Here is a 16,695-nt window from a genome sequence, read left to right on the forward strand (position 1 = left end):
TAAACATGGTTTTACCAGACATTCCAACTCATACTTTTGATCTACTTTTTGTATCAACTCTTCGCTGGTCCAAAAGGTTCCAGTTAAAACTGGATGAGTGTCTGCTTTTCACTCTTCTACTTACTAGCATATGGCTTCATTACAACCCTGAGCTCATCTTCTCAAACACATTCAAAACATAAAGGTTCTTCATCAGGACAAAATCTGGAAACATTTAGAAGGTCCACACCATGTCAGTCCAAGTCACCATGCAAACAACCTGAGAAGACAAGCTGAACAATTATCAGGCGATCGGACCTCATTGGTCACGTGTCAGCAACAGAGGCGTGTCTTACCTAATTGGTCCAGGACATGCTGATGATGGTGGGGCTTTCAGCAACATACCTGCGTCGCCTTCTCTTGGAAGGAACCCCGCAATTCTAAGACAAAATTTAAGGCAAGGTCACATTGGTCATGAACGTGTTCTTCATTGAGGAGGATGTATTTGGGAAGAAAGTGTACCGGGGCACAGATCTGGTTCTGCTTCAGACACAGGTGGATGTCACAGTGCAGGTAGAGCTCACGGTTGTCACCGGCGAAGTGGAACATGTTGAATGAGAAGAAGTTGGCCACTCCTATTCCGTTGACCCCCACCTTGACGGTGTCATCATCAGGGCTGGCACAGCTGCAACAGGAAAACCGCTGCAAATCTTCTCCACTCCACTGCAGTCTGCTTCTACTGTTTGGTGACATGATGCGTCTCTCACCCGTCAGTAATCAGGTTGTGTCTCAGAGGCCCGTTTTCCGACGAAGTGTTGCTGGCCCAGCAGTGGTCAGTCACCAAGGAAACCGTGTTGTCATCCAGACCTTCTGTTGCCAATGCTATGTAGACAGTCTGGTTCAGCTGGATTTCAGTGTGATGCTGCACAAGGCGCTCGTGATCAGCATCCAAGTAGGCCCTCATGATCAGCGTGTAATCCCAAGAGTCAGAAATGAGGCGTTGCATGACAGAGCTGCAGAATGCACACAAACTTTAGTACTGAAGACTCCGGCTGCATTCCAAAGCTGCGGATTCAGGATTCGACTTGCACACTCAACTCACTTATCTTTGATTTTGAAGGTCACGCTCTGGTGGTCCGGCTGGTTCTGGAAGCAGGAAAAGTCCATGTGGAACTCATCAAAATGAGAGACAAGGTCGGTGGTGTTCTGTCCTCTGATGGTGTTCTTGTACAGGACGATGGTTTCATTGGCCTGCAGATGTTATGGACATGCAAACAGTGTTACTGTGTGACATCTCACATGGACATGGACTCCACAGCAGCTGTCAAAGGAGACGCCCACCGTCATCACAGCTCCACAGGCGTTTCTGCTACTATTGAAGGAGAAGGTCACCATGTGGTACATGTCGTTATGACCTCTGCATGTGTCGTCGTTGAGGTGCAGGTCGTGGTAGTCGAAGCCCTTCTCCTCCAGGATACAGTTGGGCAAAATGATTTTCGCAGTGTTGTCCTCGCAGATTGTCTGATCACCTGAACATCAGGACACACGTCAATAGTGAGATCTAGGGCTGTGTCTCACATGGAATACTGTGGTACCTCGGTTAACGTCCGCCTCAGTTAGGTCAACATCCAAAATGTATGCTAAAATAATGCCTTAGTTTGCGTTTGCCCGCCTGGTTAGCGTGCAATATGGCGCACGTAACATACTGTTGTAGTTGTGCCTGGTTTGTTTACACAGCCATCTTGGATCACGCGCCCAAGACAAAGTCTTGTGATACTTAGCTCACACTTTACTACGGCAGCCTGTAAGGCACATACATGTAAGGCATCCGGAATCAAGTATCCCTCTGCGTTGATGACTCCTGTCCGTGCATTCATTTATTGAGTGCGATGAAGTCTAAAAAAGCTGCTACACTGCAAAAACAGCCGTACTTGAAAGAAGCCCAAATTATCTTACAATGAGACAACTTTTAGAATTTTTTTCTTGTGACTTTTTAAGAATACTGGAGAAGCACTCAGAGAGTGCAGACCTTGTGATTCCCACAATCCTACATTTTTTGTATCACTCCCTGATATTTTCTAGAACCTGTTGGAAACTTGCCCTGTATTTTTTTTTCCAAGTGCTCTGACCATTTTTTGTGGACTTATATGCACAAATGGCCCTATCTCGCAGAGTTGAAGGGTCACTGGCATCATTTATCAACTTTGCTTAAACATGTTCTATGTTGTTTGTAATTCTGTTCTATGTTGTTCATTTTATAAAAGTGAACGGTAAATTGGATTTACATTATTTTCTTTGGGAAATCTTACCTTGGTTAGAGTCCGTTTTGGTTTGAGTCGGACCTTCTGGAGTGAGTTAATGACGCTAAACAAGGCACCACTATACTTCCATCAGTGTACCATTTTGACAGTGTAGTACTGTGTCAAATCCATTAAGGTTGTTGCGTACTTACCCAAAATTACGATCGCAATATTTACCCTGCTTCTTCTTCTTCTCTCCTTTTTAAGTTTGATAGTCCTGATGTGCGGTACCACTGATTTAGTTTCCAAACTGATTCTGAATAAAATTCAGGCTGGCATTGGCGATACCGATCCAGTACCGATACTTTGCAAATCTGTCTGGTAAATTTTAAAAATTAGTGTATTTCATATCATAGCATAAAAAATACAAGATAATTAACTATTCAATTAAAAAAAATTATACTTTCAAACACAATTAAAAAAATATATATTAATAATTTAATAATTGATTGAAGTAATTTATTTATTTATTTTAAACCCTGAATTTTATTGAGGTAGCAGGGTGATTTACAATATGGCCAAGCTCATATACAACAAACAGAGGACAAAATCATATAAAATATGTGAAAATGGTATTTTAAAATCATTACATAATCAAACTTTATCCACAATTCACACATGGCTCCGTTTGCGATCGGTCAATGTTTCAACAGACAAACGTTTCAGACAAACATTACCCCATATGACTGAAGTATCGAACATATTATTAAAGCGAATTCACGAGGAATTACTTCACGAGTATGGTTTGTTTTTTCTGTGACTTGGTGATTTGATTTGATTTTTTGTGATGCCACCACAGGCTCACATGGCCAGCTTCATGTCTGCGTGTTTCAGGGATGCCAAGCTGATGAGTGAGTTTCATTGACTTAAAAGAAACAGGAAGTATTAAAGAATGGCGTACATGTTAAAAGCGCTCCAGACAAGGAGGATGCGTGCTCTCCTTAGTGGTCGGCGTCCCACCAACAACTCTTACCTAAAGTGCCGTTTTCTTTGTATTCGGCAGCAAACTTGGCCCGACAGAAGCAGTTGATTTGACCATTGATGCCGCTGGCACAGAACTCGTGATCAACACAGTATGTGTGATTGCAGAAGGTGTGATTGTGAGCTGCAACACAAAGGAAAAAGAATGGTCATAACTTGATAAGAACCTTCAAGACGCTATGTGTCGCTGGTATGTGTGAGTGACAGGAAGAAAAGCCCTGACTCGTTTAGGGGAAAAGTCGTTTGGCCTTAACTGCTGGTTTGCGTGTATACATCTCAAGATCTAGATGATAAGATGATGACTTCAACCCAAGTGGTAGGTGATAAACGATCAGTTGTGTTAACATGACAAGAGAGCAGGTGATGGTGTTGTGCAACTCACGGCAGTACGCTTCCTCCCTCCAGTCATTCATGTGTTCCCCCTCGTAGTGCATCACCATGCGGCAGGCTTTGTCGTAGGCCCCCAGAAACTGGCACCGGAGCCCATCCGTGTTGGGGTAGTGGCACAGCGTGTTGTTGCAGGCGGTGATGTACGGCTCGGGGTTGATGTACTCATGGCAGGCATTGAAGCTGGCGCTGTGCAACATCTCACATCTGCAGTGGGAAGGACGGAGGAGCAGTGAGCCAAAACATTAGGTACGCCTACAACGTTCAACAAGCATTATTCGCTTTGTCATCACTGTACTGCTCACACCCACTAGGTGGTGATGTATCAAGTTCATTGTTCATTGTTGTGGTGTGCACGGGGAGATATATCATGTGTAAGCCTGTTAAACCAAAGAAGATCTCTGAATTTCTGTATAAAAATTGGTGTGCGGATACCGAAGAGTATCCGCACGTATGTTATTCTGCACCTACGTTCCTCTGTTTATGATCACGTCATGTTTTGATGTTCAATTACTTCCACCTTTCTCAACCGATTCCAAACCATTCCAGCATCAAAATGTTCAGCTCATTCATAGTCTTGGTTCATAGTCTTGGTTTTCCTGGTTCCAAAAATTCCCATTGAAATGATCCACATTTCTCAACCCATCCAAACCAGTCCAGCTAAGACATTTCCACATGCCAAATATACCCGCTTTTCCCATAATTCCACATTTTCCTAACAGCTTTTCAGTTCGACTTTAGCTGTTCAGCATTCACGCGCAGCTTCCACAAAAATTACCTTCTTAGTTTAAGACGGTGTCTCTAATTTTAACCCTAAACAAGGCAGTCAACATTTTAGGGACACAGCATGTGGTTAAATGACAAGGACAAACAACTGTGAGTGTTTCGAATGTTGTGAGCGCTGAAAGCTAACAACAATGTCCTCGAATGAGAACACGGGAAAGGTGTGATGTCACGTCCTGTGTGATGAAGAGTAGCTGCTCACTGTTCAGTCACCATGGTGCAGTTGATGGACTCGTCAACCGGCTCGCTGTACTGTGCCTCACAGCTAGGGGGGACGAAAAAGAGCATCGGCGTCATTTGTTGGACACACAGCGCTGATGCGGGATGGTTTGTGAGGTGATGAGGTCTTACCCGGGTGAGCTGTGAACACTGTCCTTCTTGTCTGTTAAAGGCACAGTGGCATTGGCACACAACCCATGCAGGTTTTCCATCCTGTAAACTCCTGGACAAGTTTGGGATCATAAAAAAAGTCAATGAGACAAACAGGAAGGCATGAACAATAACACAGTGGAACCTCCAAAGTGGAAAATTATTTTGGGTTTTGCTCTTATGGAATGCACCACAAAATGGTAGCAGTAATGGCAAAAAGAGAAAGTGTGTCGACAACCATAAAATCACGAGTGGATGTTATTGTGAGATAGGGAAGGTTCTGGCTGCTCAGTAAAATAAGAGTAATACAGTTATTCCAATATCAATGACATATGCTCATCCATTATGCCATTTTGCACCCTTCTTAATTCCAGCAATACCTATAAGAGGCCACTTGATGGCAGTATGGCTGCAACACCTTTCTGATCCAGAGGTAGGGTCAATCAAAGACTGTGTTTTACAGTTTGTTTGTTTCCTTAGTTGTATTATACAGGTTATAATGTCTATACATATAATATACAAAAACAATATCTAAATATATATGTATATAAAACTAATACATATATATTATATATACACATCTAGGAGGGGAAAACAACCTGTGGTGGTCATGGCCCTGGGCGTGTGGATCTGAACCGTGTATCCATCAAAGAAGACCACTGTGTAGTTGGCGGACAGAGACACGTTGGCGGTCACGCCAGTTTCATCCTTGGACAACATCACTCCGTAATGCTCCTCGGGTGTAGCGGTGAGGTTCAACTTAGTGTGGTTGGCCTGCATCACAGCAGTAGTCACACATGAAGTAACGTTATTGCTTCACTGATAATGTATGCACACTAAAGGCTGTGATATATAACTTCATTAAAAGCCAAATGATCTATTTCGGTATACAAATGACTTAAGATAAGCAAATTGTTTTTAGATCAAATTGCCTGATGAGACAAAAATGTCTTTTTTAGTGGAAAAATAAGCACTTCTGACCTGGATTTCAGATATTTAATATTACATAATTTCCACTTTATGTAGTTTTTGCAAACAGGCAAACATTTTATTTATGTGTATATTTAAAGTACAAATCTTTGTGTCATCATTTGTTACGAGTATGAACATTTCAGCTTTTCTCCCGTACATTATGCTAATTTACTATATTTTTTCAATTTCTACTGACATTTTTTGTTGTTTTTTTTACAGTGATCGACAGGGGCAAACAATAAATAATCCAAATGAGCCAAAGCCCAAAACACACAAACACCATTAAACACACCCGCTTCGGGAAATGCTGCAAGTTCACAGAACAAATTGGAAGTCAGCCAGCCTCAGTCGTGGAACTTCACTGAGGGGAACTTACTTTAACCTTGCCGCTTTGTCCCAGGTAGATGTCGACATCTGCGTCATCTAAATGGATGATGACACCGTCCAAAAACATCACATCCATTCGACGGCGTTCCCTAAAAACGCCCGACACCTGGACGCCACTGTCTGAAAACAAAGTGTAGGCACAGTGGTCCTCCACTGAGGTGGTGTCGCCGTGGTGATCAATGATGGTGGAGGCGGACACAGTGCAGATTGCGTCTTTTATGCAGCTGTCAAAGGAAGGAGCACGAGGGGGTGAACATTCAGCATCAGTACCAGTGGATGACCGAAGTTTTAATGACCACAAAGCTGAATTGAAGTGATGACAGCATTAATTATTGAACAAAGCGAGACTTCGCTACCTGTCATTGTTAGGAGAGACGTTAAGGACAGAGGCTGCGCTACATGTGACCAGGGTGGCTGCGTCATCACAGGTTGACATGTCAGGTAGGTATGGAGTGCCTGAAAAACACACAACAAGCAGTCCAGTGGCAAACCTAGTGAAGGGCACCACGTTGTGGCACACTGCTTTTGGGGAAACAAAGTACAGTACAGTTGTAGGGTACCTAAAGGGTGGAGTGATGGGAATGGAAAAGGACCAAAAAACAGTAAAAAAAGATGTCCTCCATTGTTGCCATGTCAACAACAAGTCCACCGACCCAACAGACCACAAGTTGGTCCCGCTTACCTTCATGTGTGCAGCCGCTCACGTCGCCAAAGGTGTCAGACTCATAGGACACCCATTCCCTCAGCACCATGCCGTCAATGTGAGCGCTGGAATTCTGCCGAGCAACAAAGATTGCATCACATGCATACACATAAACACACACGCAAACACGGTCAGAGCGTTGTCACTCACGAGCATTCGTCCATGGGTTTCAAACAAAACCATCGCTTCTCTACCAAACGTACGCAGAGTGACATTCATCTGCGGACGGAAGGTTTTTCAAAAACAAGCTTTCCAACATGTTTTTTGTGATGCGGCGGGGGCGGGGGCACTCACGGTTGTGTTGCCATTGCCGTCCTGCAGGAGAATGACTATTTTGCAAGGCGACGTATCCGTGAGTTCCGGCTTGGCTTGGTGAAATGGTGAGTTGGTGTCAGCCAGGTCTTGACTGACCTCTACGCTCAGCGACGTCGACGTGCCGTTCACGATGCTGATGCATTTATCTCCCATGCTGCCATCAAAACAAAGGTCTATCACACCGTTGCTGATGTCCGTCTGTCAATGAGAAGACACTCACTGGCCACTTCATCAGGTACACCGTCAAATGACATCCAATACAAATTCAGGGACGTCGCTGTCAGGGACGGTTGACTTTTGCGCACAATATCATGTGAGTGTGAGGTGAAAGATATTTGTTCTTTTCGGCAAGGTCTTGCTGTGTTGAATTTAGTTTTCTATCAGCCATATTGACATTAATATGCCGATGACACGGAGGCTCCAGAACGTCTGGACACGTCTGCAAAAATGCACATATTATACAATTATTGAAAAACAGAAATTAATATACATAAATCATATCATAAATATCATATATATTTATATCATACATATTTAGATATTTATATTAAATATATTCAAAATTAAATATATGAATATTCATATTTAATGTATTAATTTTAATATATTTGAATTATATTATTATATAATATATTTATTATTTGTTATTTTTTATATTTTCAAAATTATAGAATTTGAATAATAATAATACGTCATAGTAATTTATAATGAATTATTATTTCATTCTTAATTATTCATTACATGTAACTTTTTGTATAATGTATGTATATCACATGTGTCCAGACTTTAGGGACACCCTCGTATGGAGTTAATACGCAGCAAATGTCCACTTTGTTTTTGTTTGTTTTTAATTGAAAGAAAAACACATCTTCTTCCTTGGCGTATACAAAATGTGTTACTGTTTTATTTTCTATTAATACACAAAGTTATTCTGTTCTTGCTTTCTTCATATTGTGTGTGTTTTGTTCAAAAGTGTGTCATACTTATGTTTTTGTGAAGGAAATTTTAAAAATCAGTCTGGGAATGAAAGTGAGAAATGGACTTAAGGGTGTCTCTGTCTCGAATCATTTAGTTTTCGTCTTCAACTTCCCATACGAGCCCCGAACACTGGGATCTCCAAAGTGCGGCCCTTTCTGGCCTGCAGCTCAATTTTTATTGGCCCTCAGCATATTGTTAAACTAAAGTGAATTCATTATTAATGAGATTTGCTATGAGCTATTACGCTAATCTGCTCTGTCAACTATAACATGAAGCTAAGATGTGGATGTTTTGTTCAGAGAGCTGAGCATATATTGAGGTACGGTGGATTGGTGTCAGCGTCTTTCATGCACATCGATGTGGCCCTACTCACGTATAAAGTGCTCTGACTCTCGCCAAAGAATTTGAAGGGACACGTGCTGATGTTGTGCATCTCAGCTGCTGAACCTGTACACACAGTTAGCCATCAGTACTGTAGCCACCATCAGTAGCAACATTCAGGAAGTGACAGATCGTCATACCTGGCAGCTGGCTGAGCGCAGCTATGACGACCAGGAGGCGGATCATGCTGGACAGAGAACTGGAGGACACATGGGACATGTTTGAGTTCTGGATCACAACTTTTGGGTCGCTGTGTTAGAGCTGGGAGTTTCTCCTCCTTGATGAGCTCCTTAGCCGTAACGATGTCAGCAATGGAGTAGAAATAGTGCGTCAATGATGACATATCAAAGAAATATCAAAACTGGGGGGGAATAGTAAGGAAACGAGAAAAAGCAACAATAATTTTGGTTTTTAATTCTTGTAAAATTGGACGTGGCGAAACAAAGCTGGCAGATATTTTGTGGGGCGATCCAGATATGGGTGATAATGCTCCGTCGCTCATGGTTGCAATTCACCATTAAAAAGGAGAGAACAAGAAGACGCGGGTAAAGCAGGGGTGTGCAAAGTGCGGCCCGGGGGCCATTTGCAGCCCGCGGCTGTGATTTTATCGGCCCGTAGCACAGTCTAAAAATGTAATTTAATAAGGACATTTTTTTAAAAAAACAACAGCTGCAAAAATGGGAAAATCAATCAAAAGTCAAAATATTAAGAGAAGAGTTGGAATCTAGCGAGGTAAAAAAAGCCATCATTTCACAAGAATAAAGTAATAGTATGAGGAAAAATGGCATTTTAGGAGCATGAAGTTGAAATATTCAAGATTTTTTTTTAAAAGTCAAAAACAATGAGTAAAGTTGTAATTTTTGGAAACTTGGGTTGGGGGAAAATCTGTAACATGGGAATAAAGTCAAAATATTAGGAGACGAAAGTTGAAATATTTGGAAAATTATCCAAAAACAATCAATAGCAGAAATGTGACCAGAGTTATGTCATACGATTAACAGAACAATTTTCTAATGAGAAAAAAGTTAAAATTCTATGAGAATAAACTTGTGAAGTGAGGAAAAATATAATGTTAGTAACAACGTTGAAATAAAGAAAAAAAATACATTATTGTTTTAAAAGATATAAAGTTGTAATTACGAGAACAAAATTTGCAGGAAAGCTGAAATGGAATAGTTGGCAAATTAAAAATAACAGCAGAAATGAAGAAAAACAACCATTTTTACGAGAATAAAGTCAAAATATTAAGAACAAAAGTCATAATCGTATGAAGAAGAAAAGTTGCAATTTTACAAGAATAAACTCGCATTGTTATGGAAGAAACGTCATTTTTAGCAGCTTACCACCTGTATTACAAAGGTGAAAGGCAGTTTTTTCTTGAGCTGCATACAGCTTCTTAGCACATCTGCATGTGTTGGTTCACAAAGTACCAAAGTGGCCTCTGCATGCTTCCATTTTTCAGTATGTGGCCCTCGCTGGAAAAAGTTTGGACACCCCTGGGGTAAAGACTGCGATCATCATTTCCAGTAAGTGCATAACGACAGTAATGGATTTGGGACGGCACCACACTGAGGGACGAAGTGGAAAGTGTATGTAACCCGCCTGGCTTAGCCAGAGTCGAGAGCGCTAACCATCGAGCCAAAACCCCAGCCGGTCAACTTGATGTCCAGCGCGCGAGGTTGCCGCACAGCTGCACCTGCTAGCATCCGTTACGTGTCCGGAGTGTACTTATTGAAGTGTACTGATGGAAGTATTCCACTGCACTGTCTATAATGGATGCTGCACTCACAATGCTGAGTGTGCACTGATGGACACTTCCCACCCTCAGTAGTGGAATGCTTTACGTAAGGATAGAAGAAGACAAAGATTGCACGTGTCCAACGATAGTAACGGGTTTAGACACGGTATACTTACTGAAGCGTACTGATGGAAGTAGTCCACTTTAGACAAAGCTGAAGTCTACGAGACCTTCTTAATGCTTGTGGTGTCAGATCCAGCTCACACCGACGCATACTCATGACGTCGGGCTGCACTGAACGGGTTTTACCTGCCAATATTCCAGGCGTGTTTGACATTTAACTGCATTAAAAAAAAATCCAAAATATTTGCTGTGATGGAGCGAGGCCAGCCGAGGAGCAGCCAGCCACCATGTGACAGCTGGCATCTATCATGTCTGACATCTCAGCAGCATCAAGGAGGACCGCTCACGAAACTTCGGGTTCTTTTTCAAGGTGAGCATAAAACAAGGTCTTGGACAAGACACTTTGTGGACCACCAGGAGTCTTCTGTTCTCTCCACTCTCTTGGCGTCAAGCAGCAGCTGGACAATGTTTGAATTGTCTTTAAAGTCAACATGAATTCCAATAAAGAGTGAAGGCAGCAGTAATTACAGAGAAGAAAGCGCTTGAGGCTGACGTGCGTCAAAAAAAAGAATGCGATCATCTTGAAATCTACTTTGTGGAATGCCACTGAGCTCGAAAGACTTGGACAGAGCAGAGACACTTGGAAGATGTCTTGATGGTCCTGAAGGACAAGTTCCTCTATCTATGTCTCCTAAAGATATTTTCACTGAGCCATGGGACAGCATGTGTTTGGACAAAAATCCAGAACAGGCCCAAGATTCTCTATTGGGGCGGGTGGATTGATCCTAATCTCGATAGTATCAATACCGATGGGAGTACCAGTTTCGTGGTGTCATCAATATTTTTCTATTCTCATGTATGTTTATTTTCACAGACATATTTGAAGACATATTTGTTTGCAAAATCAGGGAATACAATCTTAGACACAGAAGGACTTTGGGGTCAAAAAGGCCCAAAAATGTGAATGAGAGCCAAGTTGTTTACTTGTTTTTGCACTATTGACTAATAGTGACTACTATTAAATAACAACAGGGAATCTTTGTCATCATTGCCTTATATTGTTGTATTTATATACTCTTCAATTGTTCACAAATGATCTGTCCTGTGTTTTATTGTCATTATAATCACGATCAACAAATGAAAGGCAAAAATTGCAAAATTATTGAATGATCTTGAAACATTTCAAGCAAAAAGTATCGAAATCAGTGTCGGTATCCACAGCACTGGCCCTGTATTTACTTGGCATGGGGTCGATTCCAAAATTTGCAGTATTGCCCTTGAACTAGATGCTTGAGGGCACTGGTGTATTTGGAACATAGTGTACCTGGAACTTTTTGCACTCCAGCAGCCACACCAGTGAGGTAAAACGAAATAAAGTAAATACTTTATTAACAATAAACACCAATGGGCAATCTGTACTGACCACCTAAATACCAGATGACAGCGGTAGTGCCTCATTGTGCCGTACTGTGCACACGGAGGTTCCATCTCAGTTGGCCGTAAGACTAAAACAAAAATAAAATACAGAATAAAGAATTTATTGTCAGTAGCCCCGGTGTGCAAGAATAAAGGGGAACGAGGCACAGAGGACCAACGGGTTTCTGTCAGCTGCAGCATGGAGCACAAGTAACGACGACAGTGCATACATCTTATTGATGACCTTATTATATGATCTTATTTGTACGGCTGGGTTTATGGTGCTAAGGTGGTGAAAGGTCTGGGTTGCCGGGCAGATGGTGGAGTCAAAGTCAAGTTACAAATCAAATTCTGCGACGCCGAAAATAAAATAAAATGAATCACATGTACACAGCCTTTTTCTAGGACTTGAATGAATGAAAGCACTCACTGATATGACTCTATACACATGATCACGTCAAAAGGCTGATATGATGTATGATTCAAATAGTTCATGAGAGAAAGCGTTGAAGCAAACCTCCACCAAGGCTCAAACCAGTGACGTCACCACTACCATCTAGGATCATAATCGTTCAAAGGTACCCTTTCAGACAGAATCTTAAGGGTTTCGTATAAATACCATTTAACCGTGTCCAACATGTATCCAAAATGTATATAATTTGGCGACAATTTAGTTTTTTAATTAGTCACCCGTTTTAAACAATTAGGATTTCTCTGACATCGTTAATTTGTTGTTTGGTACATTTGTACATTTGGAATTATACATTCTATATTTGCATTCCGAGTTATACGACGGGTTTGATACACATTTTCACTGCAAAAAGTCCGATTTTAGGCACAATGTGTTAAAGCATTACGTCTAAATGAATAAATAACTGTACCGCCACAAATGTTAGCTTCTCATGGGAAAGTAAGCAGCAGTGGAAAAGACCCCAGAGGTTTACTATTGAGTGAAATGACACTTGAAATTAAAAATGGGAACATCCTTAGACAAATATTTCCTATCATAAAAGCCTGCAGACAAACAGACAAAAGACACCGATGACAACATAACATCATTGGCGGAGGTTAAGATCATCCACATGTTGCGTTAATTCACACAAAAGGTAAGACGTGGACGTGAACTCACGGGCAGAAGCGGTGCGGAGATGCTGACTGACCTTCTGGCGGCTCCTCAGTAACAATGAAGTCTCTTCTGACGAGCTGCCTATAAGGTCTTCTGACGCACGTTTGGTGTACTTGAAGTTCCCAAACTAGTTTCACCCCCGAAACATTCCGCTGACATTTGACTGACAACGTCATCAGAAGGCAATTATTTACAACACGCTCTGAAAAATGACAGTAAAACGTCAAGTTAGCTAGATGGTGGGCCAAACTAGAGGATCCCTCGCATAACTGAGATGTCCAGCATCCTCGTTGAGGTCCCTAAGAATTCACCAGGAGCATCATGACCTTGGCCACACGCTTATTTATTTCTTGATGTTGGGAGATGAACTTCAGAAGCAAGTCATTATGATAAGAAATAACTGGCTTTGTTTGGGTGGATATGAGGAAGTGATTCATCACTGGCCTCCAGCAGGGGTGTCCGATCTTATTCCAGATACATTTACAGTATTTCTACATTCCACATGCAGAAAAATATAAGGATGCGGCTGCCGCTTTGTTATTCCTCAACTTTGAATTAATTAAACATGCAAAAATCAACCAGGATATGCTGAACTATCAAGTCAATGTAAAGAAAAACAGGCTTCATCACAGCTTTGAGGGGTAGGCAACAAAGGGACCCTCTTGAAATTGTTTGTTCTTATTCTTACCATTCTTTAAAGCCACGGGGGAAAAAAGACGAAGAGAGAGCAGTTCTTCTTTCATGCCTGCTGAACTAAGCTCCAGTAGGTTGCGATGCAAGACCTTGTCATGCACGACGGTGGTCTCCAAGTTTTGCACGACTTTCGAAGCATGTTTTCTGGTTATGTAGACGAACATGGACAAATATTAGGTAGATGTTTCAAACAGTTCATGCAAAAGTGCAAGAAAATAAATAAAAATCCCCTAACGTCACTGTAAGCGCAGCTGCTCCCCCAGCACTACTAAGTTAAAGCACACAGTCATGCCATTGAAACATCTCTTCTTGGTAGAACCCGACTTGATTAGGTGCTGGCCTTTCACTCACATACACACACTTCCTTTTTTGTCCCAAAAGAAAAACATCAGAGCCATTTGGGGTTGCAGGGGTCATTTTTGGGGGATGCAATGTTGAACAGCAACCTACACTCCAGTATTATTGTATACTTGACACCCCTGACCAACCCCGTGAAATGTTGATCGTGTTAGCGCAATGAGTGACAACATTATACACAGCGACGCTGGCGTATTCTTGCATTATTCCATCTTTGGATCTGTCCTTTGGGTAGAATACAGTAGGAGTGTACAGTATTCGTATTAGCGGTATCGTAGCCAGCTGAAATTGTGTGAGAGCAGCGTCGTGGCTCATGAGCATGTGCTCGAAGAGGAAAACTGGAGGCCGGAAGACATCAAAGAAGAATGCGGCAGAGTTTCAAAGTAACTTTATGGAATGTGACCAAGCAAGAATTGCTTAATTGTACTTTTATAATCGTCATTGTTGAATTATGAATAAGCGATATCAATATGAACATGAATTAACATTGTGTTGGGCTGCCAAACTGTCCCTCATCAGATCGTGTCTTTGGCGTGACTGTGGTGTCCAGTCCCGGTTGGGTTCTTCTGCTTTGACGTCACAGCGATGTCCTCCCGTGTTATTATCCTCCAGTGTGTTAACTATGCTCTGCCGTCATGCAGGCTGTTGTTCTTCATGCTTGCTCTTTGGATTCCTGCCACCGCAGACTTTATTACAAGAACGTTCCTTTGAGTCCTGCCTGAACCTGTTTCTGTCTGCCCGTCACTCCAAGTCCATCTTCTTTTGTCGTCACCGTCATAATGTGAAACTGTCTTTGTCCTTCTTTACGCTACGTCATGAAAGTAGTCCGTGTAAAACTTGTATAGATTTACTATCCACTGAAAATGAGCCAACACGCAGCCGTTACTGTTTAAAGAGCTGGCAACGCAAGTGAGGCGCAAGATACTGTAAATGTGTCTTGCCTACAGTCAAGCATGGTGTTGGTAGTGTGTACAAGTGCTGCCAGCACTGGGGAACTGTGGTTCACTGACGGAAAGATGAATTCCAACATGGACTGTGACACTGTGAAGCAGAAACATGTCCAACATGGAAACATGGAAATTGTGTCCCTGGTGAGAATATTTTGTGCGAGCACCATTGTTATCGAGTACTTGCCCTTAATCCTCTTGGGCATGGAATGGGCCAAAGCTATACGGGTTGTTACTGGAATCCTCTTCCACTCCTCCATGATGCTCAGTTCCTCCTTAGAATGTCTCGACACATGTTGAAATTCGTCCTTCCCCTGGGTGAACCGCAGCTCCACAATGACGGCAGCACTCGTGCACACTACCAACGCCATGCTTGACTGTGGGAAAGATACAATTCATCTTGCTGCTCATTTGTGTTGCCAGCAATTTAGACATTTAATGGAACCTCAGGTTCTGTGTGTCCTTGTTTTTTCCAGATTTTGCCCATTGGTCCACGTGATAGAAGACAAAATGTCGGAAAATAACTCTTGAGTTGACGAAAACCCATCAATTATTTACGTCAGTGTGTTAAATCAGGTGTGTCCAAACTTTTTCCACGGAGGGCTGCATATTGAAAAATCAAAGAATGCAACTTTTTATAGATTTGTAAAAAGGCTAAACAAAAGCATTATATATAAAATATATATTTAAAGTAGGGATGCTCCGATCGATCGGCCTCCGATCAGTATCGGCTGATTTCCATGACAAATCACGTGATCAGCATATGTCGATAAATGCCTTTCAACGCTGATCGCAAAAGCCGATCACCTGTGGCTAGTACTATTGCGTCTCGCAGCGATCCATGCGTGCGGTGCCATAACTGATGTCTTGGAAAAAAAACATGTCTACCGTGTGGAAGTTCCTGGAACTGCTAACACTAAGCTAACACTATCTTGCGGGGTAGCACTTTAAAAGGCTTTAATATGGCATTTAAAGAGCGAACGTGACGGAGTGTATGCTACGTTATCGAGGCTCACGGTGTGATCATCAGTCAAACGGCAGCTAACGCAGCCCATATGTACGTGACAGTCACAAGGCTAAGCTAGTAACCCAAAAATCAATTAATTCATTGGACAGATGACCAGCCTTTCCCTCTTCCTGATTTTTTCTTTTTTTGCATGTTTGTCACACTTAAATGTTTCAGATCATTAAACAAATGTAAATATGAGTCAGAGACAACACAACTAAACACCAAATGCAGTTTTTTAAGTGAAACTTTTTATTATTAAGGGAGAAAAAGAATCCAAACCTGAAGCACATGGTCCTGTGTGAAAAAGTGATTGTTCCCCGTCTTAAAACATAAATTAAATTGCCTTTTTAGGCTGCAGTTTTCCCATTTTGGAGGATTAAGCGGCAAAGAAAATGAACGAATGCTGGGGTTTTTTGTTTGTTTTGCTTAATGTTATTTCTACAATGCGCCGCAGGCCGCAAATGAGTCGCGCTTTGTACCTCGCTCCTCGATTTAAAGCCAATGATGTCCCTCCACTTTGCATCAACTCAATTCATATTTGATAATTGCTTCCAGAAAATACTGGGAGTGTTTTGCGTGTTGCATTTTTTTTTTTCACTGAATGTGCACTGCTATATTTTGCTGTCAGTGCTCATTTTGGTCATTTCACTCATTTGCCAGCAGAGGGCACTAATGACCGTTTTGTTTTTTGTGTAGTCTCTCTGCCACGAGAGGGCTCCGTCTGTACACTACGAGCCACTTTGGCCATTTC

At 41.9% G+C, this 16,695-nt stretch overlaps 1 protein-coding gene across 1 annotated transcript; it reads right to left on the reverse strand.

Moving 5' to 3' along the window:
- LOC129187333 (uncharacterized) lies at window positions 1-15,306 on the reverse strand. The gene is made up of 19 exons (XM_054786448.1): window positions 15,119-15,306; window positions 8,676-8,734; window positions 8,528-8,601; window positions 7,156-7,374; window positions 7,012-7,080; window positions 6,841-6,934; window positions 6,515-6,614; window positions 6,148-6,382; window positions 5,399-5,573; window positions 4,782-4,872; window positions 4,633-4,695; window positions 3,643-3,854; window positions 3,253-3,384; window positions 1,321-1,508; window positions 1,082-1,230; window positions 747-992; window positions 502-664; window positions 336-419; window positions 1-259 (listed from the first exon to the last, which is right to left on the reverse strand). The coding sequence occupies exons 1-18, from the start codon at window positions 15,304-15,306 to the stop codon at window positions 336-338; spliced, it is 2,541 nt and encodes an 846-aa protein (XP_054642423.1). The 3' UTR covers window positions 1-259.
- Window positions 15,307-16,695: the final 1,389 nt, after the last annotated feature.

This window comes from Dunckerocampus dactyliophorus, chromosome 9 (assembly GCF_027744805.1).
Source record: "Dunckerocampus dactyliophorus isolate RoL2022-P2 chromosome 9, RoL_Ddac_1.1, whole genome shotgun sequence".
Lineage (NCBI taxonomy): Eukaryota > Metazoa > Chordata > Actinopteri > Syngnathiformes > Syngnathidae > Dunckerocampus > Dunckerocampus dactyliophorus.